Consider the following 26361-nt stretch of genomic DNA (forward strand, 5'->3'; position numbering starts at 1 on the left):
ATATACTTGTTTCTTTCCTCTATACACCTCATTCCCATATTCCCCTATTCAGTCTACATCAAGAGCTGTAGGAACATAATTGATCCTTGCTATTGCACGTGCTAAGCTGTAAAAATTCTGAAAAATATAGCTCATAAGTCATAAACAGCTTAGTGAACAGCCAGAATACTGAAAATTATGTCTTTTGAAATATCAAATTTCATACGTTCTTCACATTTTGAAGAAAATTACAGTCTATCTTCACAATTGAGGTATTTCAAGGCTGAAACTTATCCCTAATATGGAATGGGTTTTCTCCCCAAATTTCAGCAAAGAAAATAAAAAGAATTTTAGAAGTTTCATTAATTTCAGCTTCTAGTATATTTTCTTTACCCAATTACAATTTCCAACCAACACCCTAGACCACAGATGTATAAAGAAATCTGAACATAATATTTATTTGGTGACTTTACATGTATAAGTCATTTACAAAAAGAATCATATGCATTGTATCAGTGCAACTTCAAATATCTGAACAACAGGCAAAATTCTGATAATTTGGAATTCTAGTATTAGATCGCGCATGCTTAATTCTTCATTACTTTCAAGAGAGAAGTGCCTGTATAGCCATGCAAATAAAAACCCCTTTGAAAATATGATGCAGGGAAATGGAGATGTAGATATAGGAAATAAAGTTTCATTGCACCGCTTTTTTTTAAAGCATTGAAATTCTAACTTGAACATTGAGCAATATTATTTGACTACTCAATCATTCCAGGCCAGCCACCATCTTTTAATAAGTGAAAAAGACAACTATCTTTGAGGGAAAACATTGTAAGTACGATTTTATTTCTTTGGCATTGGTAGCAAAAAGATATTCCGATGAAGGAATACTCAAATGTGCCATACAATGCATTTCAGATAAATTGAAACAGCACTACAAGAATTATGGATTGAATTTCCAAACAACAGTGGAGCAACTGATAACACAATATTTAATTTTCTAAGTAATCTAATTCAGAGTAAGACTGTTTAAACACAACTAAATTTTGTGTACTATAGTATCAATACAAGAAATATTTCATGAAAGAATAATTAGCTATAGTTTCCAAATCAGTCAGAATTAAGCTTCATTCCAGGGCTCTAAGCTCTTACTTGTATGACATAGCAATTGTAGCATATTGTTTTGAACAATTCCAGGATTTCTTAGGTAGTGACTATGCAATTTTACTATTGTTGTTTTGAAAAACAGTTTAATAATAAAATTCTAAGAATGCTCAAATCAAAATAATTTGCTTTTGGAACACAGGACATCCCCATATGACAGCAAATGAGCTCTGAAGTCTTTGTACAATTTTTATAAAGTATTTGAGAGAAGTATCCTGAAAACCAGTTTATCCACTGTTTCACATGAAACAGAAATCAAAGGGAAGTAAGGAAATGTTTGCATGAGATCTTTTGGGAAAAGAAAGTTTTAGTACCTATTGCCCAAAAATCTTTCCCATCAAACAATTCACAATTTTTGTTGTTTCCCCAAACCTAAAATAATGAAAAAGGATTCTTATATATATAAAATACACAGCACTATTGTTAAAATCAACAGAACAGCATGTTCCATAACTCTCTTTTGGTTAGAACCAGTCATTCACAACCCTAAAAAAATGAGTCTGAAAGATTTTTATTTGCATGGCTAAAATAATATTTGATCCCCTTGCATTTTTGTTTTTAAGTTTCCTCTAACAATTATTTGATGGGGGAGGGCAAGGGAGGGGGGAATTGCTTTCTTTCTTGAATAGCCATTCCCACAACACCTAAACATTTAACAGAATTACAACAGCACAAACAGAAGAAAAAAAGTAACTTCCACCATTCAACACACTGCAATAGTGTCTTTAGGACTAGGTTGAAGTGGACAGCTTTACTTTTTAAAAGATCATTCCCCTCCTATTCTTTTTTCTTTTACAGTGTTGGTGGCTTCAATCCATATTTTTTAGCAACTTCTGTTTGGGCATAAGCAGCATCACAGAGTGAATAGAGGTGAGCCATTTCCATTTCTGATTTGGCTAGATTAATAGCTTTGTTGAACATTTCAATGGCTTTATCCAGATTGCCCCTGCAATAGTGAAAAATATAAAGAAAGAAGCAAAGATTTATACAGCAATAAGTAGAAATCAATTACACACAAATAGTTCTACAACTGATATGAGGTTTAATTGAACATTAAAAAATATAAATTATAAAATTTTGGAAACAGTTGCAGGTCCACCTCCAAAAAAGCTCAAAGATTAGGCACATCTGATCTAAGGAAAGACTATGAAAACATTTTATCATTAAATTAAATTTATAACGGGACATTTGATGATTATACAATATAACCACAAAAAGTTCTTTCTTAACATTCAACTCTGCCTGTACTAAACATGTTAATCTAATGCAGAAATTCTACAGCTATTAAGAAAAATTCATTGTCTGTTGTTTCCAACAATAATTCAGAATTTTAGATACCAAACTTGGAAAAAATATTTACCTTTGCACTTCAATTGTTCCCATAGTTTCATATGCAAAATCACATTTGTTATCAATTTCAATAGCTTTGCTTATAAGTTCCAAACCTTTATCTAAATCTTGCTTCCATTGAAGCTGAAGTAAACTGGAAAAAAATCATTACAGATCAATGGTGAATGTTTGTCTACAACTCATGTGCATGAAAGACAAACATAAGAACACAGTCCTGCTGAATTAGTCTGGGATTCATTTGCACAATAGCCAATCGGATACCTTTTAGATGAAGCAGAAAGCTAATCATGTCCCTATTTTTGCTATAATTTACAATCACAGGTATTCAAAAGAATAATTATACAAAATAACCAACAAATCAAAATTACCCTTGATAGATTACTACTCAATTACTGGTCATTATGAAACTCTTGCAGTGATGAACTTTCTGCCTGATCTAAATCTCTTTCTGTACAGCTTCACTGGATGAGCCCAGTTGTAATGTTTTGAAAATGAGAGAAAAAAGCTTCTCTCAATTCACTTTTGTCCATACCAAACATCATTTTACACATCTCCTTCATCTTCTTTTTTTGGCTAAAACACTTTGGTTCCACAGGCAGTCCTTGATGTATGACCCCAACTGGGACTGGAACTTGTCACTAAGTAATGTGGGCAGTAAGTGAGTTACAATTGATTTTATAGTATTTTTGTCATATACAATGACTTCCCCATTGACTTTATTGCAAACTGGCAGGGAAGGTTGCAAATGGCTATCATGTGACCCCAGGATGCTGCAACCATTGTAAATCCTAAGTGCCCAAACTGTGATCATGTGACCATGGGAATGTTGCAATGGGTATAAGTTCCGGAACTGGTTGTAAGTCCCTTTTTTCAGTTCCATCATAACTGAACGGTTGCTAAAGGAATGGTCATAAGTCAGGAACTACTTGTAATCATTTTCTAAAAAAAAGATCTTTTGAGTACTGGATCCTTTCTGTCACTGCACACAGATCTACCAAACTGGCATTCTAAATTCATGGTGTCATATTTGAGAGAGAAAAAAAGTAATATGAATGTTTGGCATCTCATTAACCCATTTAGTAGTTAAGCAACTGACAAACAGAAACAATGTAAATGTTTCAACTTTCACATTTGATGCTTAAATCAACAATTTCAGACTATAATCCACAGTAATAGAACTTAGGGCTAAAATCCAGCTATTTTTATGATACACTGAACGAAGTATTATTCTGTACTATAATTATTGTATTAACTGTATAAGAATTGCTACTGCATAATTAAAAATATAATCGTATGTGAATTTAATATTAAAACAAATATTTACCCCTTATGAACGTAGGTAGTAGCATTATCTGGCTCAAGATCTATACATTTATCATACATATCATCAGCTTTGCCAAACTGCTGTTGGTCTGTTAATGCCTGCATGGAGACACAATAACATATTTCATCCATGAGTGAATGTTTTACAAGAGGCCTAGTAATGAAATATTTTATTATTAAATTATTAAATTTATTATTAAAATCTCACTGTCTAAAGCATCTCTGGCTATCTTACAATAAAGACACAAATATACAAACATTTGAAACATTAACATTAATTAGACAAAACTACAAATTAAGTACCCAAGAAGTACAGAGGTAGGAACTTATTCCACCAGTCACCTCGAGCATAAAATAACCCCATAGGGGTGCCAGGCTAATCAGCAGAACTAGATTTTGAGGCCCTTCTGGAAGGCCAGGAGGCTGGGGGCGGATCTCACTTCTAGCAGCAAGATGTCCTAAAAGCTGGGGAGTACCATAGTAAAAGCTCTTTTCCAAGATCCTGTGAGCTGAAATTCATTGACTGACAAAATCAGTAGAAGGCCCCTTCTGCCAGAATGAGTGGGGCAGGACAACCCTATTGACAGTTCCTCGGGTAACCTAGAACCATGCCATGAAGGGCTTTAAAGGTCCAACACCATGAATTGGACCCAGAAGCAAACTGGAGCCAGTGTGGCTCGCTTAACAGCAGCGTTATATTTGTAGGGCCCTCTGGAACTGTCCGCATAGATGCCTCTGTTGCAGCCTGAATCCGCGGAGCACAAGCAGGAGCTGGGGCCAATGCAGGTCAAGGGGGAGGCTTCGGAGGAATGCTGGGAGGAACAAAATGAGGCAGCCCCAGGTCCCTCTGGCTTGGGACAGCTTGCCAGCAGGGAGGAATGGGGGCAGGACAACTGAGAGAGGAAATGCAGTGAAATTAGGGGCGCCAGAGCTCAGGCTATGAGCAAGGACCGCCCCCTCCTGATCCCTGAGTGGAGAGGAGGCGGGAACAGCGCAGGCCAGCCCACCAACTTAGGAGAGTGCCCAGCCCCTCTTCACAAGGCACATCTGGGGACTGAGACTTAAGGACGCTGTGGGGAGGGGCATTTGTTGGGAACAATCACTGAATTTGTGGAGTTCTGTGTGCCGTTGCCAACGTCTAGCTTTTGCAGGACTCACTGCTTCTTCCTTGCTTCGTGAACTCATTGCTTCTTCCTTGCTTCAAGGATTCATTGCTTCTTCCTTCCTTTGGGGATTTCTTGCTTATTCCTTACTTCGTGGATTCATTTCCTTGTTCCTTTGCCTCACTCGACTTCTTGCTTTGAAGCCATTGTGATAACAGTGTTTTGCTGGATTACTCACAGCCAGGGGCTGCTGTGAGAGTGCTTTGCTCCGGGACTTGCATAATGTGGGAGCATTTGGGGGAAAAGTTGGAGCATTATATTAGAAGGGAGTTTGAACTCTCAACTGGCTGTGTGGCCTTCATGCCTTATCCCGGGTCATCACACGTGTTCTGTACCAAGTTGTAGCTTCCAAATACTATTCAAAAGTAGCCCCATGTACAATGCACTGCAGTATTCTAAACAAAAGATGATCTTGGTATGAGTGAGCACAGGCCCCATTTTTCAGGAAAGGGTGCAGCAAAGACTCTCCTACCACAACTGCCACCTACTCTTGGGCAGGAGTTGTGAACCTATAAGAATCTGTGTTGTGCATCCATCTGTCTGGGGCAGTGCAACCCCATCCAGAACTGAAGTTGCTAAACTTCCAGATCCCTAGGTTACAACCATAGCCACTCGGTGTTGGCAGAGTCCAGCTGAAGTCTGTTTTCCACCATCCAGATCCACTCAGCCTCCAGGCACCGCGAAAGGGTAGTGACAATAACACTTGGGATACCTGGGACGGAGATATATTATTGCGCATCATCAACACTCAGGTGATACTTCATCCTGGGATGTCAGATGATCTTACCCAGTGGCTTCATGAAGATATTAAAAAGACGGTCAAGAGTACTAAGTACTAAGCCTGGTGGTGCATCATAAAGGAGAAGCTGTGGGTTGGACCTACAATTGGGACTGCCTTGGTAAAAGGAGCCAAAATCCTGCTCTCAGCTACAAATGCGATAAATGCCGTTTCTGTTGCATAACCAGGTATGAAGCCCAACTGAAAGAGTTCCAGATAATCCATTTCATCCAGGACCCTCTGAAACTGCCATGCTATGTTCTCCAAATATATTTTTTAGTCATTAGCACTCATATATTTGCATGATCTCCTACTGTGTTTTGCATGTAGCATCTCTTACAAGAATATGTGATACTGAGCTGGTTCATGATAGCACATGCTATTTTAAATAAGGGACTAAAGAAATTTTGTACCTGAGCATACAATGCATAACCTTCAGCACACCTTGGAAATTTCTTAATAACATCCTCAAAACCTTTCATTGCTGCTTGTACTTGTGAAGTATTATTTCCAGTATAAGCTTGACGATACTGCAAAGAAAAAAAATTATTGAGTTTTTTAAAAAGCCTTAGTATAAAGCCTACATACTCACTCCCAGGTAATTGTTAAGTGCAACTTCTAAACTTGCTACAAATGATATTGTTTTTCCAACAGCTTGTGAGATTATGTTACAATAAAGCCTAACAAACTTTCAAATACTCACCAAAGCAAAACATTTCTGTGCCTGTGCCAAGGCAGAATCCGGGCGCAAACGAATACATTCATCAAAATCTTCTACAGCTTCTTCTACCCGGTCAAGCAAAATTTTTAGCTGAAAAAGACAAAAACCTTCAGCATAATTTCATCAAATGAAAGTAAAATTGCCACTGTAATACTGTTACCAGTAAAAACATACTAACTTAACCTGCATTACATGGTTGAATTCTTTAGAACCCTAGCAAATGTTTATAAGTCATGTAGCCTCTTCTCATGTCATTAATATTAAACTTGTACCTCTACCAAGGTACTGATGAATGTAGAATATTCAGTACACAATTACAGTAGTTACCACTGATTTTTTTCAGTCTGTTGTGATTTTTCTCCTGGAGTTATCCATACAATGAAACATCTAATGAGAAAAATATTAAGGTGGTAGAATAATCCTTACCTGTCCTCTATGATGATAAACATCTGCATTCTGAGGATCAATATCAGCAGCCATATTAAAGTCTTGAGTAGACAGCACAGGCTGTTGCTGCTGCATATACATACTTCCTCGTTTAATGAGGGCATTAGCACGAAGCTGTTGAGAAGAATTAAAACTGTTATGCATTTCTCTTCCTAGATATTTCAGTCTTATTACAGAAGTATCTTTTTAACAGTTTCATTTTAGATTTAAAAACTCTGCACTGGCAGCTTAGGTAAAATTTTAAGTCTCTTCTTTTGGACTTTTTTGTCCCTGTCACAAAATGGCTTGGACACAATGCTGGACACTTATGTACATTATTTCTCAAAATAATACCATCCCTAATTCATAGAGCTTCTAAACGCTTGATTGCTAGTATCCTTCCAATGAAAACTAATATACTCATAAGAATTAAAACACATCACATATAGTCTAAACAAGTTACTACAGAAAGCATATTAACAGTGCACTCAGACTGGTGTACTTTACAACAGCCAAAGGTCATAACAGTTGCAGGACCTCCATGAAGAGGCAGTAAAAAGGGATGATACAGCAAACAGTATTATTTCCAGGCCAGGAAAAAGTGACTGCAAGAGTTTTCTCAAAAGCAACATTTGAGAAGTGGAATACTTGAAGGAACTATTTACTACAATAAACACTGAATATTAAACATTACATTATGAAGTCTAGAGCAGAGAGTATGTGTAGCAAAGAGTTAATCCTGTTATACTGTCATGTGAAAACAGGCAGTTCTAGGGGCAAAATGGAAGCTAGAGAAAACATAAAATATTTTTCAGCCCACCATAAAATATCTTCAATTGCTTCCCTAGAACTATGACAGTTTCCCTTATCACACTTCTTCTAGAAAGGGAAGGGATTTTTGTAAATTTCACATCACACAATTTTGATTTCCCCTGAAAACCATATGAAATAGAGCTGGGGATAATAAGAGAACACAATCACTTCTCTTCTTGAATGTCACTATCACCACTAAGAAATGTTTTCTAAAATCTACAAAACACTTACCTTTACATTTGCATCTTCCATAACAATAACCTGATTCAAATCAGGGTTGGCAGCATTTGCATTACCAATAAGTAAATAGAATGTAGCTCTTAATAGCAACGCTTCTGCCATATATTTTCCTTTAGTTTCAATTTCTTTAGTACACTCACTAATTATTTTGTCATAGTTTTCTTCCTCCATATATTTCTTCGCCTTTAAATAGCCACAGCTGAAAGAAATGTGAAAAGCAGTTATTAATATGCAAGAGAAATTTTTCTATAGTTCTAATCAAAACCATTACAAGCTATTTCTGAAAAACCTAGATGAAAGAAAATTTTGTAATATCATTTTGTAATAATATTGGACTAGTAAGATTCTAATAATTCCCAATCCATAGAAGACTACGTTGAACCAAGCAATTCTAAATATGTGCACATCTGTCAATTTCTACATTTTTTCTATTGTTTTTTATTTATTTAAAATATTTAGATAGCTACCAATCTTCTAATCAACTCTGGGCAGCTCCCAATTAAAAGGACTGTCATTATACAGATCCACATTCTTACCTTAAGCAAAACTAAGCAAGCTCAATTGCTTGTGCATTTGAAATGTTCCTCCACTCCACTGAAAATCAATCATCCTCCCCAGAATGACTTTTCAACATTCTATTACTAAATGTGACCACAATAACTAAAAATAAGCTGCGTCTCACAGTGAGTAAATCTCTTACTGTGTATCTATAAACCCATTTCTCTTTCAAAAAATACAATATTTGTGTATCCTATGCTATAATCTGTATTGGAAATTTAGTTGCTTAACTGCTCAATCACTTACTTTTCTTTTATTACGGAGACCTCTCCTTCTTTATCTTTATCTTCATCTGATTTCTCTTCCCTTAGAAGAGGCTGAGATATAATGTCATCCGTGAAAGAGCTGAAGTAAGATTTGATAAACTGTGGCGAAGGCATCAAGGGTTCCCGGTTCTATAAAAAGGTAAACAGTAATAATTTGAATAAGGCAAACCAGCCAATGTTATTAAAGAAATAAAATAAAATATCAAACTATGTTCAGAATTTAGCTATAAATATATCCAACTAAACTTTTCTTCCAATTATAGCTTTTTCATCCTGTTTGATTTTCTCAGAATCCAAGATTCCATTTTTTGCATTTTGTAAGTGTTAAAGAGACCCATTCTCAAGAATATTCATTCAATGGAGATGTTTCTGTCATTATTTAGACCCCAGCTAAAACAATCTTTTTTGCAATGTTGGTGTACTGACTGAATATTTCATTAACAGGTATTTCTATCTATGTTCATAAACTTTTTAAAATATGCATTGAGAGATATTTCATTTGACATTATTCACTTATATCCTAGATCCTACTAAAATTATCTTAATGATTAATGATTATTTAAACAGAATAACATTATTTTCAAGTAGCCCTTTTCTATTTCTCTTCCATTTGTCCCTGCTAGTTTTTGGATGTGTTTTTCGCCCCTGCAAAGCTACATACAGGTAGTCTTTGACTTAAAACCATAACTGAAACCAGAATCTTGGTCACTGAACAAAGTGATCGTTAAATGAGATGTCACGTGACTGTTTAACTCAACCACCGCAATGCCTACCCTACCTGTCATTAAGCAATCTCAAGGGTTGTCAAGAGGACAGAGTCCGAGATAAGGAGTATGGCATGCCTTAGGGGTGAGAGGTGGGGAGACTCTAGGAGGCCTTGTTCAGGAGCAAAAATCCTTCCTACTTGAACTCTAAACATTTGATTGATTTTAAATATGAGATACTTGTTAAAGTGATATCTGTATCACATGTATCTATGTGTATCTCATATTTATATATTGAATGCTTCTTATATACACAATATTTCTCATATTTATGTAAACTTGTAGTCATCCTGGTGCCATGGCAGCGAATTGCCTTCAAACAATAGTTAAAAGGTCATATTTAAGTATTTGATTGCTGCAAACTAGACCCAAGTGTCATTTTAGTGACTTCTATTACATGATCAAAACAAGATATCTCACAGTTCTTGTTATAAGTCAGTTAATGATAACACTTAAATGTGTTCATATAAATTCTATGACATTTCATTGAAGTTAATATAACTAAAAAGAATTGTATTTTGAATATTCTTGCAACTTTATCAGCACAACTATATTCATGTAACCATTTAAGAAAGCTAAAGTTTTACCATTATAGAGAACAAATCTTACCTTATATTTTTCTTTGGCTTTTTCTTTCCCAAGAAGTTTAAGAACTTTATCAGCTAGCAACATACTTTGCTGATTTTGAAAGCCCTCTAAAATGCAAACTGCAGTAACATCTGGAAACATAAAGACAAATTTCTAATCCATTAGTTCTTGAAATGCTACCAAGTAGATTTATATCCTACAGAACAATTAAGCCTGATGTTGGAGATGAACAGCTAAGCCCATGAGAAGGGTCAAAGGTGTCATCAGTCAGAGTCCCTTCCCATCCACAATAGATCTAAGCCCAGCCAACCTTGATTTCCATTAACTCTTACCTACCAAAAATCTGCTTTGGCCATTAGTAGTTCAGATTCTTGTAGAGCGCTTTAGCATACAATAAATCTATATATTCATTTGAACTGTCTGGGCTCCTGATTTCCTGAGCTTGACACCTATACAAATTTTATTCCCAAATCAACCTCTTCAAATTCTCATATCACCGGGTGCTTGAAGAACAGATTTTATTTAATGCTTAAATTAAATAATCTTTCTGTTTAATAATGATATATTTTAATGTACAGAATACTCACCTTCTAAACATTCTTTTTTGTTGTCTAGTTTCTCATGTGCTTTTGCACGCCTAAAAAGTGCTTTCACATATCTGGGATTAAGTTCAACTGCCTTTGTGCAGTCCTGAGCCACTTCTTTCCATTTTTGCTGTAGATACAAAAATAACTAATTAACCTATTGGTCCAAATAAAAATAATAATATTGCTATAGATTTCTAATACTTGTAACATAAATATTATGCTGTTTTATTTTAGCTTTCAATATGAAATTATTTTTTTCTAATTGCTGCATATTCAATAAATCCCAGTTTTCAGTGCAACCAATGTAAATGTATTCTACAACTGTAATCATAATTACTATGAAGTTTCATTACTGAAACATCAGTGAAAGGTCTGATTTTTTATGGAATGCAGCAAAGAACATTTTCAATTTCAAAATTGCACTATGAAACTAAACTCCAGGAGCTAGAGGGTCAAGGAAATATATATTAAATAATATGAAAAATAAATTATAGGATACAGCTGCTTGACTCACTCAAAACCTTTTGAAATACGTGCAAGTTACAAGTTATCAGATAAACTTCCAACGAGAATTCCATGAGTGTTATTAAAATCATGGATGTTATACAGGTAATACTCACTTAGCGATCCTTGGTTCAGTGATAATGGCACTGAACAAAGCGATTTGTGAGTGGTCCCTGAGATTACAGTGGCTGTAGTGCCCTTATGGTCACATGATTAAAATTTAGGTGCTTGGTAGCCAGCCTGCATTTATAACTACAAAGTGGCTTCAAACCACCCACTCCTGCCGAACTTCCCCCATTTACCATTTTGGATCCCTGCATTCTGTGGTCCCAGCTGATCAAAAATGTCTACCCTGGCTCTTCATAAGGTAGCTGCTAACTGTATGAGTCTTTCTTCCCAAAGTACACATAGTGGTTTTCTCACAAGACCTAGGAAGGATTGTTCCTCAAGTGGCCAGCAGCCGCCTCATGAAGGGTCAGGGCAGGCATGCCATGGTTAGGAGCAGGAACAAGAAGACAGAGGACAGGTGGAGTGGCACAGCACAGGGGCCTTGGAGTTCAGGGTGTTGAGGCTGACTGCAGGTGGGACTGGGTTAGGGCAGTTGTGTTTCCTGGGGGGGCTACAACTTTGCCCGGGCCGATGGGCCAGCCTGGGACTTCCTAGGATGTCTGTGGCTTCACACCTTCACACCATGCCATATTGCTGGGCTGGGCTGAGCAGCTGAGACTTCCAGGAGTAGCTGCAACTTTGCATTGCAATTCAGGGACATCTAGCATCCTCAGAGGTGCAGCATGCCAAAAAGCCTCTGAGCTGCAGCATGGTTTTTGGAATTGTCTCCTGCCCCGCAAGGCAAATACAGGGCAGTCAAAAAGGCAGTGATTGGGAGGAATAGGTAGTCGGGGAGAGTTGACAGGAGGCAATCCCTTATCTTGAAAGAATCAAGTCTCGAGTCTAGGAGAAACCAAGTCTGGAATGGTTTGTGCTTGGTTGCGATGGATCCTTGGCTAACAACCAATGGAATTTGGTTAATGATGTAAATGGGGAATGCCAGAATTGTTACTAATTGATGCAGTCATGTGATGTTGCACTTTATGACCGCATTGATTAGCGACACAAATTCCATTCCCAAACCTCACTATAACTTGATGACCACTAGTACTAACTCATTAATTTTAACTGTAACCCTGACTAGTGATTAGACACACACTAATAAAAGAGTCACTTTTTAGGCATGCAATCAATTTCTCTTTTTTCTTTTATTTTTACATTTTTACTTTCTTAAAACTACAAAAAAAAAAAAGCAGTGTTGGGCAGCGAATACTTTCATGTTGTTAATAAACCCTCTCTAGATGGCTATGGCAAACTTTAAGTTCTAGCTAAAAGTGTGGTCACAATGTTGCTGAAAAGATTTACAAAGTCAGGAGGAAAGGGGCTGCTCAAATCTCTGCAAGCAAGAAATTCCAAAGTGGAGGGCCATAAGAGAGAAGGCTTGCCATCTCGTCCACGTCCATTTCACATGATATAAACCAAGGGTTTTCTAAGCAGGCTTTCTCATGATCGTTTCACTGCATGGGCAGTTTCAGCCTTGGCAAAGTAGTGCTTGAAGATATATAACATTATAAGTCACCACCACTAATTGGAAATACTATTAACCAGAGCAGTTTTAGTAGAAATGTTACTCTAGTATAAGGGGATTATACCCTTTCTCAAAAAAGCATTAGCAATTTTCCTGATCCAGGTCTTCAAATGCTTTCTAGCACACAATTTTTGCTTGCTTCCAAGCTGTTGAGTGTACTACCATAAAGATTTTTAACCTCAATCTTTTGTCAGACTAGTAATTCTTAATTAATTTTTTTTATTCTATATTTTAAAAACTTTTATTGGCACTGAATATTCCCCCCAAAAACGGGCTAAATTGAAAAAAAATACTAAAAAAAATCTGTATTTTTACAGATACATATATATATATTTCTACTGGGGAAGAAATATAGATAAGAATATTTAAGCAGCAGGAAAATATGAAATGAGAGCTGAGACATGGCTATGTCTGCAACCACTCAAAGTTCTGTTATCATTTTTAAAACCAAGAGAATTTCATTTTTAAAAATGTAAACATTTTCAAAACCCAAAACTTCCATTTTTAACATCTAGGCAATTTGACACATTATTTTTATTTTTTGCAATGTGTCCAATGTGCCTTCTGATTGTATAAGAAACAGGTGGAAACTATATTTAAATTGCAAATGAACTTAAATATAGGTTGAATATTTTCATACCAGTTGTTCATAAGCCGCAGCTCGGTTCTGATAAAATGTAGAAAGGTCGCTATTTTTTTCAGAAGGACATAAACTGATGGCTTCAGTATAGCATTGAATAGCTTGCTCATATTTTCCAGCTTTAAAGTATTTGTTGCCTTTGTTCTTTGCAGCCTGTGCTTTATCTAGAGGACTCTGAAAATAAAAATCACTTGTATGAATTCTTACAAACGAAAATAGAAAAAAGCCAACTTTGATTAAGACTTTATAAACTTTCAAGTCATTTGTAAAGTTCAGCATCTAAACAGCAGAGTTACTACATACATTTCTTTGCATACCAGCAGATTTTAACACAAACATTAGCCATAGAACTTTCCAAAGGTCATTGTAACATCAACACATAAATTTGTGACCTACACTTTATTAAAAATAAAAATGTCATTCTTCTGTCTACCAGAAGTGTCTCTTGTCCTCTGTGAAAAGTATTGTCAGCAACCTCTTAGCTAGATAATAAGCACAAGTAATTTTATTCCGCTTTTTCTGCTTGTTAGTGGTTGCAAGATTGATTTAAAAAATAGAGAAAAATAGCTGTTGCAAAGAAAAAAAAACATGGCTTTTTCTTCCTCCAAATAAAAAAATATTCTATTTTTACTGTTTTTTTCTTTTCTAAAATTTCCAGCAAATCAAACAAAATTCTGGGTTCTACCCTCTTAGCAATCCTTTGGCAGAAAGATTTTTAAATCAACAGCAGTTCTACTACTGTCTAACCATTTATCTTCTCATCTTTTAACATGTCAAAAAGTTGGGAATGAAAGTTATATGACCTTCATTTAGTTTGGACAGCATAGAAATCTATTAGTTTGTAATATCTTTTACACATATAAAGCCATTATTACTTTACAAAATATATAGGTGTAACTTAATTTTCTTATAGAAGTATACCTGGTATATACCTGGTATATACTGGGGAAGAAGGGCTTGTCCCAGGTGATCTTGAGACTTGTCCAATATATACTGCCAAACATCCTTGGACCTTGCCTTTACCTTCAAGCAATTTGCAATAAATTTGTTATGGTGGACATTATGTATGAAACTACTGGGAAAGAGCATTTACTGATGATCTTCAGCTATTTATCATCACCTCAGGTTAGAAAGGAGATGTTATTAATGTTTTCTTCTAGTGTCTAGAGCAAGGGTGTGAAACTCAAGGCCCATGGGCCAGATCCAGCCTGTGACATGGTCGGATCTCACCTGCACGGCTGTCTTCAAAACAGTAAGGATCCAGCCTGCATCACTTCAGCCTGTCCTGGCCCCATCCATCCCAGTAGGTGCGCATGTGCCCAGGAGGAAGTGGGTGCACGTATGCACAGGCCCATGCCATGCCATCGCAGCAGGCACGCCATGTGCACAGTAGAAAGCAAGCACACACGCGCATAGGCCCAACATTATAGGAGGCGGCCACATGCGCGCCTTCCGGGATGGGGTGGGCCGGGTCTGTGCACACGTGCGCTCACATTCTATGCACACATATGCCTGCTGGGATGGCATGAACCGGGCGAAGTGAGATGTGTGCACGCCAGGATGAGAGTGCAGGACTGAAGCACCGCTGGCCAGCCCCTTACCATTTCCAGGATAGCTGCCCTTACCAGCCTTTCAGGTATGTGTGTGCGCACGTGCGGGGGGAGGGAGTGTCCAGCAGCAGGAACTCGGCAGCTGGCCCTCCAAGAAACAGGCATGGCAGCACTGGCAGCAGGCAGGGGGAGGCACATGATGCGGACCACCAGATGTGCCTGCGCCATCCCATGTGGCTGGGACAGTGCAGGTGGCTGCCTGATGCACTAGCAGGCCAGGGCACGTGCCTCTCCTGTGCTTCTGCATTCGGCTACTGCTGCCGCTGTGGCCGAAGAGAAGGTGAGGAGAGTATGGGGTGGCTGCTGCCTACTCCGTCCCATATCTTTGGGCTTGTGGTTGGAAAGGTCGCCGTTGATCATCTCCTTGGGCCCCTCATGGGTCTTGCCCTTGGCCCGTGGGTGAAGCGTGTTCCCCTCGCACATCCAATGCACTTTGGCATCACCGAGGCCACCAGCAGGTCGTACAGATCCATTAGGCTGCTGCCATTGCTGCCCAGAGCACCAGGTCCGCCCAGCCCTAAGGAGGCAATGCGACCAGCTAGAAAGGCCGAGTAGAAATGGTAAAAGCACACCCATTCCCAGGTTAAAAAACAGCCAATGTAAGTGAGGAAAGCCAGATCCCCATCAGAGCCCTGGTTACCCAGGCCAAGCAGAGACTGGGGAGAAGTAGGCATGTGATCCTTGCTGGGCTTGGGCAGCCACAGAACAGAGGCGGGTTGAGCTTTCTCTGCTTGCCTTTTTCCTGCTGGGAATGTGCGTGCTTTTACCACTTCTGCTCAGAAAGTGGTACTGGGTGTGCTTTTATCACTTCTACTCGGTTTCTAGCTGGCCACTTTGCCTCCTTTGGGCTGAGTGAATCTGCTGAGTGGTGGTGGAGTTGCCAACCAGGAGCTCCCAGGAATAGAGACTCCCAGTGATGCACTTCCTTCACCAGGGCTGCTCGGCAATGGAAAGCCGAGCAGCAGCTCTAGAGAGCTTTCGGGGCACTGCCCAACCAACGCAGCTCCTTCAGATGGAGCCCCAAAGGCTGTGGTCCCTTCCCTGGACTGAAGGCAGCCTTCTGTCTTGCATCCTCCCCCTCCAGTCACATCTCCATTCTGAGCTGAGGATTGCAGGCAAATTCCCTGCTTGGCCAGCATTCCCGGAAGCTGCAGCTTGGGGATTGTGGGGCTTCCTTCTGTGAGAGCAGGCATGTCAGCAGGGCGCTGCCTGAACTGGTGCCTGGGGCTCAAAGGCCCTCTTCCTCCAGCCTTTGGACAGGCACCACTTCCTATCCCATCCCACTTTGGTGAAGCCTGGCCAGGAGCCGATGTTAGGTCTGTTAGCAGACGGAGAAATGTCGTGCCCTCCCCCGCTTCCTGCAGGGACTGCTAGTGCAGCACTCCTTTCATTCACCCGCCACTGCAGTCAAGTGCACGAGGGGAACATGCTCCATGCACAGGTTAAGGACAAGACCCATGAGGGGGATGAGAAGATGACCAGCGGCAATCTGCTCTCCAATCGCAAGCCAAAACAATGGGACAGAGTAAGCACATCCAGCAGTCCACATCATGTTCCTTCCTACGGCCTCCACTTGCTGCTTGGACGGCCAGCTGGCAACGGGCTCTGGAGCAATAGGGTACACCAGCTGACGGGGTTGCAAGCTGTTTACAGTTGGAAACCATTCCTCCACACAAACAAACACAAAGGGCGGCAAGCAATGTTTTTTGGGTATAGCTGCCCCACCCTGTGCTTCACCTCATTCTGTGGGACGAGCCTCCCACCCACCATCCCACCCATCAGAGACCCCTGGATTCCCTCTCCAATCCCACCCAAACCCACAGGCACCACCCACAGGCGTGACCACTCTGGCCATGCCCCTTCCCATGGCCATGTCCCCCAGCCCCACAATCACAATGCTGATCTAGCCCTCTATAAAATTGAGTTTGATACCCCTGGTCTAGAATATCAGGATCTGTATGTTGTGAAATGGACTAAAATTGAATGGCAGCAAGACAAAGTTTCAGACTGTTGATCAAATTGCTCTGACTCTTCTGGTATTGTATCTTGAAGAGATGGCTGTGATCCTGCAAGACCAGTCCATGATGTAGTGGCCTACTAGACTTGTGACTGTGTAACCAAGATACTCAGGTTACAGAGATTCAGCCAGGGGTAAAACTCATTAGCATTCATTTGCATTACTCCATTATGCTGTACTTGGGGCTGCCTCAAGTTTCAATTAGTATGGAGTGTACCAGCCCACCTATAGCTAGAAATGATCATTGTAAGCATATTACATCTGGAACTCCAAGCTCTCTGCTAGCTTCCTATTAATTGATAGGTGTAATTCAAAATATGCACTGTTGCTTATAAAATTCTACATAGCTTGGCATTGAGATACTTGCAGGATCAACACCTGCATCCTGAAAGAAGCTTTTGTGGTTCCTCATTTTTGTAATGATGGAGGCTCATCTCAATGATAACACCAATTTAAAGTAACAGTCTTCTTACAAAAATTAGGTTAGCCCTCCATTTATATGACCTTCCAAAAACCTCTGAAAACTGAATTCTGGAAGGCCTACAGTGAGATTATCTGGCTTGATTGTTTTCTTGATATTATAGTTTTGTTTTAGCATGTTGAAATATTTAATTCCTACCATGACATTTATTTAAATGGTTATGTTGCCTGTAAATAATGTATACTGTCAAGAGTCTTCAAATTAGAAGATGTACATAAATACCATTCAATCTTAAGTACATGAAAATTTAGAGTGCCTTTGAGTGCCAAAAAAATAATTTTAAGTGAATTTAGCTGCATGTTTGATAGATTTCTCTGAACATATATATTGAAACTATATAAGAAAAAAGTGTGCAATTGGAAAAAAAAAGCAAGGGCAAAGGTTGATATGCAGATACAGTGTCATAACTTTTCATCCATGAGTATGATGTATCTATATCTGGAATATGAAATACTGCTTTAACTACAAATCAATAATTTTAAGAAATGATATATAAAATGAGAACTAAGAGCCTGAAGTAAAACTCCTTACACCAGCAGATCTTTAATCTTACAGTAGAGTGTTTTTTTTCCCCCAAAAAGAAACATGAAAAAAATGATGTCTAAGAAGTGCTTGCATAAGCGCACCAACGTGCCTACCGTCCCTGTCCTATTGTTTCTCTTATTCTTTTATTTTTCTTATATGTACCCATTTCATGTATTCACAACTATGTATACATTTATACTTATCTTGTAAACAATTGGCAAATCAAATCAAATAAATAAATAAATAAATAAATAAATAAGTGGATAATGAAAAGTCCACTTGTTCTCATATAATTTTAGAACTCAGTTCCACAAATTAGGTAGTGTCACAAATTAAATACATTAGCTTGTCCACAATGGCTATTCTATATACTAGCATATGTTTACATACAATTTATATATAAACTAATACTATGTTAGTTTACATATCATAAACAGATTATTTGTCAGCACTTAAAAATGTCAAATTTAAAAGCTTTTTTCCAGCACACACAATACTACCTACAAGCCATTCAAAATGTGAATCTAATGCATTTTAAGATATTCATTTCTATTTGTGTATTTCTCTTCTCATAAAATTCAAAATAGCAAAAGAAGCCTTGGGGAAGGCGAAAAAGCAGCCGACTGTCTCGGAGACAAATCTGGCCCAGCAAAGAAAACCAATTTCTCTGCCCCCCACCCACTTCTTGCTGACGGCAGCTGAAAATCAGGTTGCTGTCAAGAAGTCATGTGGCCCAGTCCTTTTTTCCCCTCGCAGGACAGCCCCACCCCCACCCCAAAAGAACCGTTGGAACAGGGACGTTTGGAACCGGACCCGCCCTCTCTTCAAGGACTTGGAAGAGCGAACTTGCGCCGGGCTCTGTTCTCCCCCACCCCAAGCACGTGGCTCGCTCGCTCGCCCGCCGCAGCCTGAACGCTCGCTGAGGCGGCCTCCCGCTCTTCCTCCAACGAAAGGCCTATTTTGCCCATCTCTCACCATCTCGTCGCCGCCGGCGGAGCCATCGAGATGACTACCCCCTGAAGGGTCGGTGAAGGCCGGGCTGGCTCTCCCCTCGGGGGTCTTCCTCTCGCTAGTTCCTTTGCCTCCGGCCCGCGTCCCACGCCTCCGTCGGTTCCACAAGTAAATTGCTCCGACCCCAATCAGCGGCACCCCGATGACCAGTGCCAGCTGCCAGCGCGGGATCCCCGAGCCCGTCCCGTTTCCACCTGTGGCGGCCTCCACGGGCTTCGAGGCGGCCATGATTCCCGCTCGCCTCGCGCTTTCAGCGGCAGCGGTGAAGCAGCCCAGGAAAGAAGAGTCAACGGAAACCAGGGGCATAACGGGAAAGGCGGTCTGGAAAAGCTTCCGCCTTCGGCCTGCTAGTTATTTACCTCGCATCAAACCTTAAACTGCAGGGCCGCCTGCTGGCGGGAAAATAGCAGGGCGGTCGTGGATTGGATTGAAAGGAAAGCCTGTTCGTTAAGCCAGGTGTGGGTTGGGTAGGGCGGCGAACTCGTATGTTGAGTTACGCAAAGGTCACTTAAATTTTAATATTTTAACAAGGAAATATTTTTTTTTTTGGGGGGGGGGGGTTTATTAGGCTCCTTTCTTTTCTTTTTTTTTTTTTTTTTTTTTTTTTTTTTTTTTTTTTTTTTTTTTTTTTCTTTTTTTTTTTTTTTTAATTTTTTTTTTTTTTTTTTTTTTTTTTTTTAAAAATTTGAAATTAAAAAAAAAAAAAATAAATAAATGAAATACAAAGGTTCGCCAGATTTGAAAAGAATTCGATAAGAGCGTGCCTCTGGCTACTAAGTTATATGGTAAAGCAGGAGACGCCCAATGTGTAAGCAGCCAGAAGATGCGTTGTAGTAAAACAAGAAGAATGGGTGTTGAATGAATGCAAATTCAGATAAAGTGCTGCTGAGCAGAACCAAAGCAGTTTACCTGTGGAACTCACAGGTGTGTGCAAGTGAGCAGTCAATACAAAATAAATACATTTGAGGTTTGGTCATGGGGGAAAGAATGACCAAAGCAAAATTTCAAAAGGATTATATGAAGAGTGGGTCAAGCGGTAAGAAAAGATGTAGAAAGTCATGGTTATAAAGTTGATGAGATGTTCAGAAAAGGGAGGGGTAAATAGTTTATAATATTGTTCACCCTAAAACAGAATAGCATGATTGGAATATAAGTACGTAATTTTATTACAGAATAATTATTCAGCTTCATAGGCAATTGTGGAAGGGAGATAGATTACAGTAACAACCTCTGACCCAATTTATGCTTATTTTTTAAAGAGATGTGCCATTCTTCCCAAACTTGGTGTATTCTAAATGTACAGAATTCCCAAACACTTAATGGACCACAACATTGACACTTGGTATTTTGAGAATTTTGTTCAGACATTCCAGGAGGAAGCCTCCTAAAGCAAAGTGTAGAAAGTTAGCACCCACCCCTCTCCTATAAGAATAAAATATTCTAATAAATATTAAAAAGGCAGAATATTATATTTCCCTGGATGAGAAAAGGAGAAACATGTTTTAAAGACAAAGCAGCTTCCTGCAGTCCCTGCCCCCCCCCCTTTAGCTCCAGGGTGATAGGATTAAGAAGGCCCTCCGGAAATGATAGGATTACCCATCTCACCCCATGGCACCTGGGAAGATTGCATTAGCCAGCACTCGGGTGAATCCATGTGGTCCAGACAAATTCTACAAAGTTAGCTAAGAACCCCCACACCTGGGAGTCTGACAGCCAATGGATACATTTCTTACACAGGAACAGGAAACACTAAGGTGGGGCCCAGAAGAGGGTATGAAACCAAGGGATTCTCAGCATCACTTCCCTTTACACCCAGGAGCTCTGAGGCATGTGGTCCTGTCCACCATTAAACCTTATTTCCAAGCAACTTCCATGAATCCAGTGTCTTTTTCCCCACTTGGAACTGGACCCAGAAGGATATTTCTTCCAACAGAAGCTACCTACCGTGTTTCTCATATAATAAGACCGGGTCTTATTTTTATTTTGAGCCCCGAAAAAATGGCTAGGCCGTCTTTTCGGGGGTGACTTAATTTCCCCCCCCTGCATTTTCGGGTGGGCGGTGACGGCTTGGATGTTGACCTCGGCATTGGTGGGGCACTTTGTATCGGGGTCAACGCAGGCAGCACCATATCCGGGTGTGCAACAAAAGTACTTCCTAACGGCAAGCCCCCACCATTCCCCCATTTCGCATGTTTTAATATAGGCCTTAATTTTGGGGGAGGGGGTTAATTTTATTTCATGCCTATAAAACATGCTGGGACTTCCTATTGGGGGAGGCCGTATTGTTGGAGAAACAGGGTATGAATGTAGCAAACCCTTTGTACAATCAAATGTTATACTGTAATTTTCTTTCACTGCCATAGCTTGAATAAATTTATGTTTAAATCAGTGGTGGGATTCAATTCTTTTTACTACCGGTTCTGTGGGCATGGCTTGGTGGGCGTGGCAGGGGAAGGATACTGTAAAATCACCAGTCAGAGGTGGGATTTTCCAGTTCTCAGAATTACTCAAAATTTCCGCTGCCGGTTCTCCAGAACTAGTCAGAACCTGCTGAATACCACCTCTGGTTTAAATTTGAAATAAATGGGTTTTGTCTTTTTTCTGTTTTCTTTTTTCCCTCTTGAAAACAGCATTGTATATTTTACAGTTAATGAAATGTTGTCTAGCCTACTGCCAAACAACATATTTTAAAATGAATCTGCCTGAATATTGCTTACCTGCAGATAAATTGCTTCCCAAGTTGCTTCTGTCGGTTTGACTGTAGTGGTCAATGGAGGGAGTTCATTATATTTTCTTCCTATTTTCTTTCCTGAAATATTCACTTGAGGGAGAAGAAAAATGGGGTTTGTTTCTGGTATACAAGCTGATAAATGTTTGTTTAATTCTCTATTTTGATACAAGGGCGCAGCTGTGATAGTTGAAGATTCTGGTATTTGCCTGCTTAACAGTTTCATTGGTGGTAGGTGCACTTTAAACACTGATGGTAGCTTTCCTGATGGTTTTAATGGTGGAAGAGAAAACTTTGCCATAGCATAAACGTCTGTGAAACTCTCCTGAGAAAAGAAAAAGAATCATTTTTTAAAATTAAAAGCAAGATAGATACTGTTGTTTTTGAACTATAGAGTGTTCTTTCAAGGAGCATAAGTTGCAGAGCTAGAAGCATATTCATAGTGATATTTAAGGAGACAATGTAATTAATAATTTGCATTATTTTCAATTGTGTACTAACAAAGATTAAAGATAAATGTAAATTCTTAGTGCTGTTCTGTAATTAATTGAATTCAAATTAGAGCTTTCTTCTGGAAACAGCATCAAGAAGCCAATTTGCCTGAATCTCTTATTGCTTTAAAGAACTCAAGCTATTTTTTCCCTTTCTTTTAGGTTTCAGGAGTTCTTTATTACTAATTTTCCAGCCATATTAGGGTGAACCCTATGCAATGCCGGTAATCCTCGATTTAGGAATGTAATAGAGCCTGCCCATTACATTCATAACCCAAGGATTGATTCCATCAGATCATGTTAATCCCATCCTGCTTTCCCCAATGTATTTGTTAATTGAATGCACAGGTTGTTAAGTGCACATGAGGTATTTCAAAGTTGGGAAGACCATGGGCAGGGGGATGCTAGTGCTGGAACAGGCCACCTGCTTCCAACTACCCAAGGCCTCTCCCAACCCACTATCTCATGCTCCCTTGGGGTCCCCACAGTTGTTTCTCCACACAATCCTGCGCCGGGTCTCCACAGGCATTGGGTACTGCTTTGCTACCATACTGGATTCTACTTGCTTCTTTCTACCCCATTTCTGATCACTTAGTTATTCTTTTCGATTTTCGAAGATCTCCAGATCTTCAGAGCAGGCTGACCTACTCCCTGAAGCTGCTCATTCAACCAGCCACCCAACAGCCAGAAGGAGGCACTGCGCACACCTGGACCAAACGAGGCCTGCAGGAATACTGGCTTCAAGGCAGAAATGCAGTAGCCTTTTACTCAGATGTTGATGGAGCTTTAAGAATGTGAGATCTAAGGAAAACAGCTTTACTAGCATCTGAGTAAAAGGTTACTGCTTTTCTGCCATGAGGAACGTTAGAAAAAGCCTGGCTGTGGGGTGGCTGGTTTGAATGTGTAGCTTCAGGGATTGGGGCATAAAGGGAGCAGTGACAGCCAATCAACACAGAGCTTGTTTCCTTTGTCTCATCAGGCTGAATGGATTCTGTTCTGTATAGTTAATTAGCATTCTTGTAAACCCCGCGCCGTGATTGGCTAAAGCGCGCGGCGACCGGATTGGCCGAGCGAGCCGCACCGATTGGCCCGTTAAGAATCTCCGCGATTGGACAAGCCAAGAGCGGGAGATTCAAACGATGTCATTGGTCGCGTCGCCGCGGCTTGAGAATAAAAAGCCGCAGGTTTTTCCCTTAAAGCTAAGCATGTACTGGAGCACAATAAAGAGCTGAACTTGTCACTGACTCCGAGCTTCCTTCCTGCACCGGACACAACACTGGCGACGAAGGTGGGATCCAGGTAAGAACCACCAAGACACGTGTCCGGAGGAAGACAAAGACCGACACGATGGCCGGCCTCACTCCGCCCGCGCCTTTCAACCCGGCTACCGAGGACTGGGAATCGTACGCAGACCGTTTCCAAATGTTCCTCGAGAGTAGCAACTTGAAGGACGAAACGGGAACAAGAAAAGGGCTGTTTTTCCTGACACACTGCGGGCCCGCAGTGTTCAAGATGGCGAAAGCCCTCGCCAAACCCGCCGATGTGAAGGCGATGGACTGGGCCGACCTTGCGCCATTACTCCAAAACCACTACGCTCCCACCGTACCCATTCTCATCCCAGTAGACGAATTCTACCGGCGGAACCAGCGGCAGGACGAGAGCGTCAACGACTTCATAGCCGCTCTGAGGGACCTTGGGGGTATGTGCGAGTTCCAGGAACTAGACGACATCCTCCGGGACCGTGTGGTCCTAGGTCTCCGGGACCAGGCATTGAAGAGCCGCCTAATGGCAAAGGGCGACATCAGTCTCGATGTCGCCCTGGCAGAAGCGCCCGCAGCCGGCCACCAAGAAATCAGCGGCCCGACTGCGGAAGGCAGAGAACAGGGACCGCGCCGACAACCCCGAGGCAAGCCGCCGAGAAACCACCACACACCACGGCGACCTGGACTCCGCCTCGGACACCCCGGACGAAGGAGAAGAAGAAGACGTTCATCGGCTCCAGGCAGGTCGAGACCGACGAGACCAACGAAGTCGTAAGTCGGGGACTCAGTGCGCAGGATGTGGGGAAACCACTACCGAGCAGACTGCCGTTTTTCGACGCGACATGCCGGCATTGCAATAAGAGGGCCACATCGCCCGAGTCTGCCGGCTTAGAAAACTTACAGCCCCGACGCCGAGAACCGAGCAACCGGAGGCGAGACAACACACCCCCAGGCACCGAGAGCGCCAAGCCGACACTCGCTGGAACAGAGAGAGCCGGGCCGGCAAACGGGAAGACCGACAGAGGAGGAAACCCACCAGACATTCACGACACACGCCGAGACCAACGATACCCGAAAGGTCTACGTGGAAGTGAGCATCGAGCGAGCCCTGCCGAATGGAGGTGGACTCCGGATCCTACCTCTCCATGATCGCCTGGAAAGAAATCAAGCGGCTGGTGCCTAACATCCACAAGGCAGGGCTGGAGAACCAAAAATTGATAGTCAAGGACTACCAAGGGAACCGAATCCCGTCATCGGGACCGGACAGTTCGAGGTGACCTTCAAGGGCCGCACCGCAAAACTTCCCCTGACAATCGTGGACCGGAACCGACCCAGCCTCCTAGGACTCCAATGGTTCGCACCACTGGGCATCGAGGTCACCGAATAAACCACGCTGAGGAAGCCGACTGGGAGCAGCAGCTGGCTAAGGACTTCCAAGAAATATTTGACGGCACTTTAGGCAAGTACCGAGGGGCCCCTATCTCCTTCAGTCTAGACCCAAACATCGCCCCCACGCCTAAAGCCGAGGCGGGTGCCTTTCGCACTACGGGGGAAAATAGACGAGCAGCTTGACAAGCTCGTCAAGCAGGGGGTTCTGCAACCCATTGACCACGCCCGGTGGGAGACCCCAATAGTCACCCCAGTTAAGCCAGACGGGTCAGTAAGGATCTGTGGGGACTATAAGGCCACCCTCAATTGCGCCTTGCAACAAAGCGCATACCCGTCCCAGTCGTGCAACATCTACTTCACTCACTGGGGGGCAAAGTCTTCGCGGCTCGACCTGGCACAAGCCTATCAGCAACTGCCGGTCGACGAAGAAACCGCCGAGGCACAGACTATTGTCACCACCGGGGGCATTTCGTTGTAACCGACTCCAGTTTGGAGTCAGCGTGGCCCCGGGATTTTCCAAAGCCTCATGGAGAGACTCCTACAAGGAATAAAAGGGGTGGTCCCTTATTTCGATGACGTACTAGTATCAGCAGCCAACCGGGAAGAACTAGAGGGTCGCCTAAGGGAGGTACTTGAGAAATTCAAGAGAGCCGGTTTAAAAGTGAAAAGGGAAAAATGCCAGCTTTACACAGAGCAAGTCGAGTTCCTGGGGTACCTCCTAGACCGACATGGCATCCACCCGACCGGAAACAAAGTAAAAGCCATCAAGGAAGCCCCGAATCCAAAAAACAAAACAGAGTTACAGGCATTTCTGGGACTGCTCAATTTTTATAATGTATTCTTACCCCAAAAGGCGACCGTGGCGGAGCCTTTGCATAGGCTCCTCGACAAAACGGCAAAATGGACCTGGGGGACACGTGAGGACACCGCATTCAGGAAAACAAAAGACCTGTTAACCTCGGATGCCATCCTCATACAGTACAACGAGACTCTACCCCTCACCATCACATGCGACGCCTCACCTTTTGGCGTAGGTGCCGTCCTCAGCCATGCCCTAACGGACGGGAGAGAAGCACCCATTGCCTTTTTCTCAAGAACACTTAGCAAGCCAGAAAGGAACTACAGCCAACTGGACAAGGAAGCCCTTGCCATCGTTGCGGCCGTAAAGAAATTCCACGAGTACCTTTATGGCCGCCGATTCACAATTATCACAGACCACAAGCCGTTGCTAGGAATCCTGGCGGGAAATAAGGCTACACCGAACATCCTATCCCCCAGGATGACAAGGTGGTCCAATTCCTCGCCGCCTACGACCACCGGCTAACACACCGCCCGGTAAGACAA

General features: G+C 41.4%; 1 protein-coding gene across 1 annotated transcript; it reads right to left on the bottom strand.

The window, feature by feature from the left end:
• Window positions 1-336: 336 nt before the first annotated feature.
• Window positions 337-19431, bottom strand: TOMM70 (translocase of outer mitochondrial membrane 70). Its single transcript, XM_026681802.2, has 12 exons — window positions 19112-19431; window positions 13504-13677; window positions 10724-10850; window positions 10158-10267; window positions 8765-8913; window positions 7952-8159; window positions 6908-7042; window positions 6464-6571; window positions 6174-6290; window positions 3821-3918; window positions 2507-2629; window positions 337-2092 (listed from the first exon to the last, which is right to left on the bottom strand). Exons 1-12 carry the CDS (start codon window positions 19373-19375, stop codon window positions 1939-1941), a joined length of 1767 nt encoding a protein of 588 aa, XP_026537587.1. The 5' UTR covers window positions 19376-19431; the 3' UTR covers window positions 337-1938.
• Window positions 19432-26361: the final 6930 nt, after the last annotated feature.

The sequence above is a fragment of the Notechis scutatus genome, chromosome 5 (assembly GCF_049901735.1).
Source record: "Notechis scutatus isolate UNSWTSFEM ecotype Mainland chromosome 5, rNotScu1.2, whole genome shotgun sequence".
NCBI lineage: Eukaryota > Metazoa > Chordata > Lepidosauria > Squamata > Elapidae > Notechis > Notechis scutatus.

Coding starts and splice junctions, on each gene's coding strand:
- TOMM70 (XM_026681802.2), bottom strand. CDS start 19,375: ATGGCCGCCTCGAAGCCCGTGGAGGCCGCCACAGGTGGAAACGGGACG. Junction 8,160..8,764: donor GTCTCCGTAATAAAAGAAAA/GTAAGTGATTGA, acceptor CATTTCTTTCAG/CTGTGGCTATTTAAAGGCGA. Junction 6,291..6,463: donor CACAGAAATGTTTTGCTTTG/GTGAGTATTTGA, acceptor TTTTCTTTGCAG/TATCGTCAAGCTTATACTGG.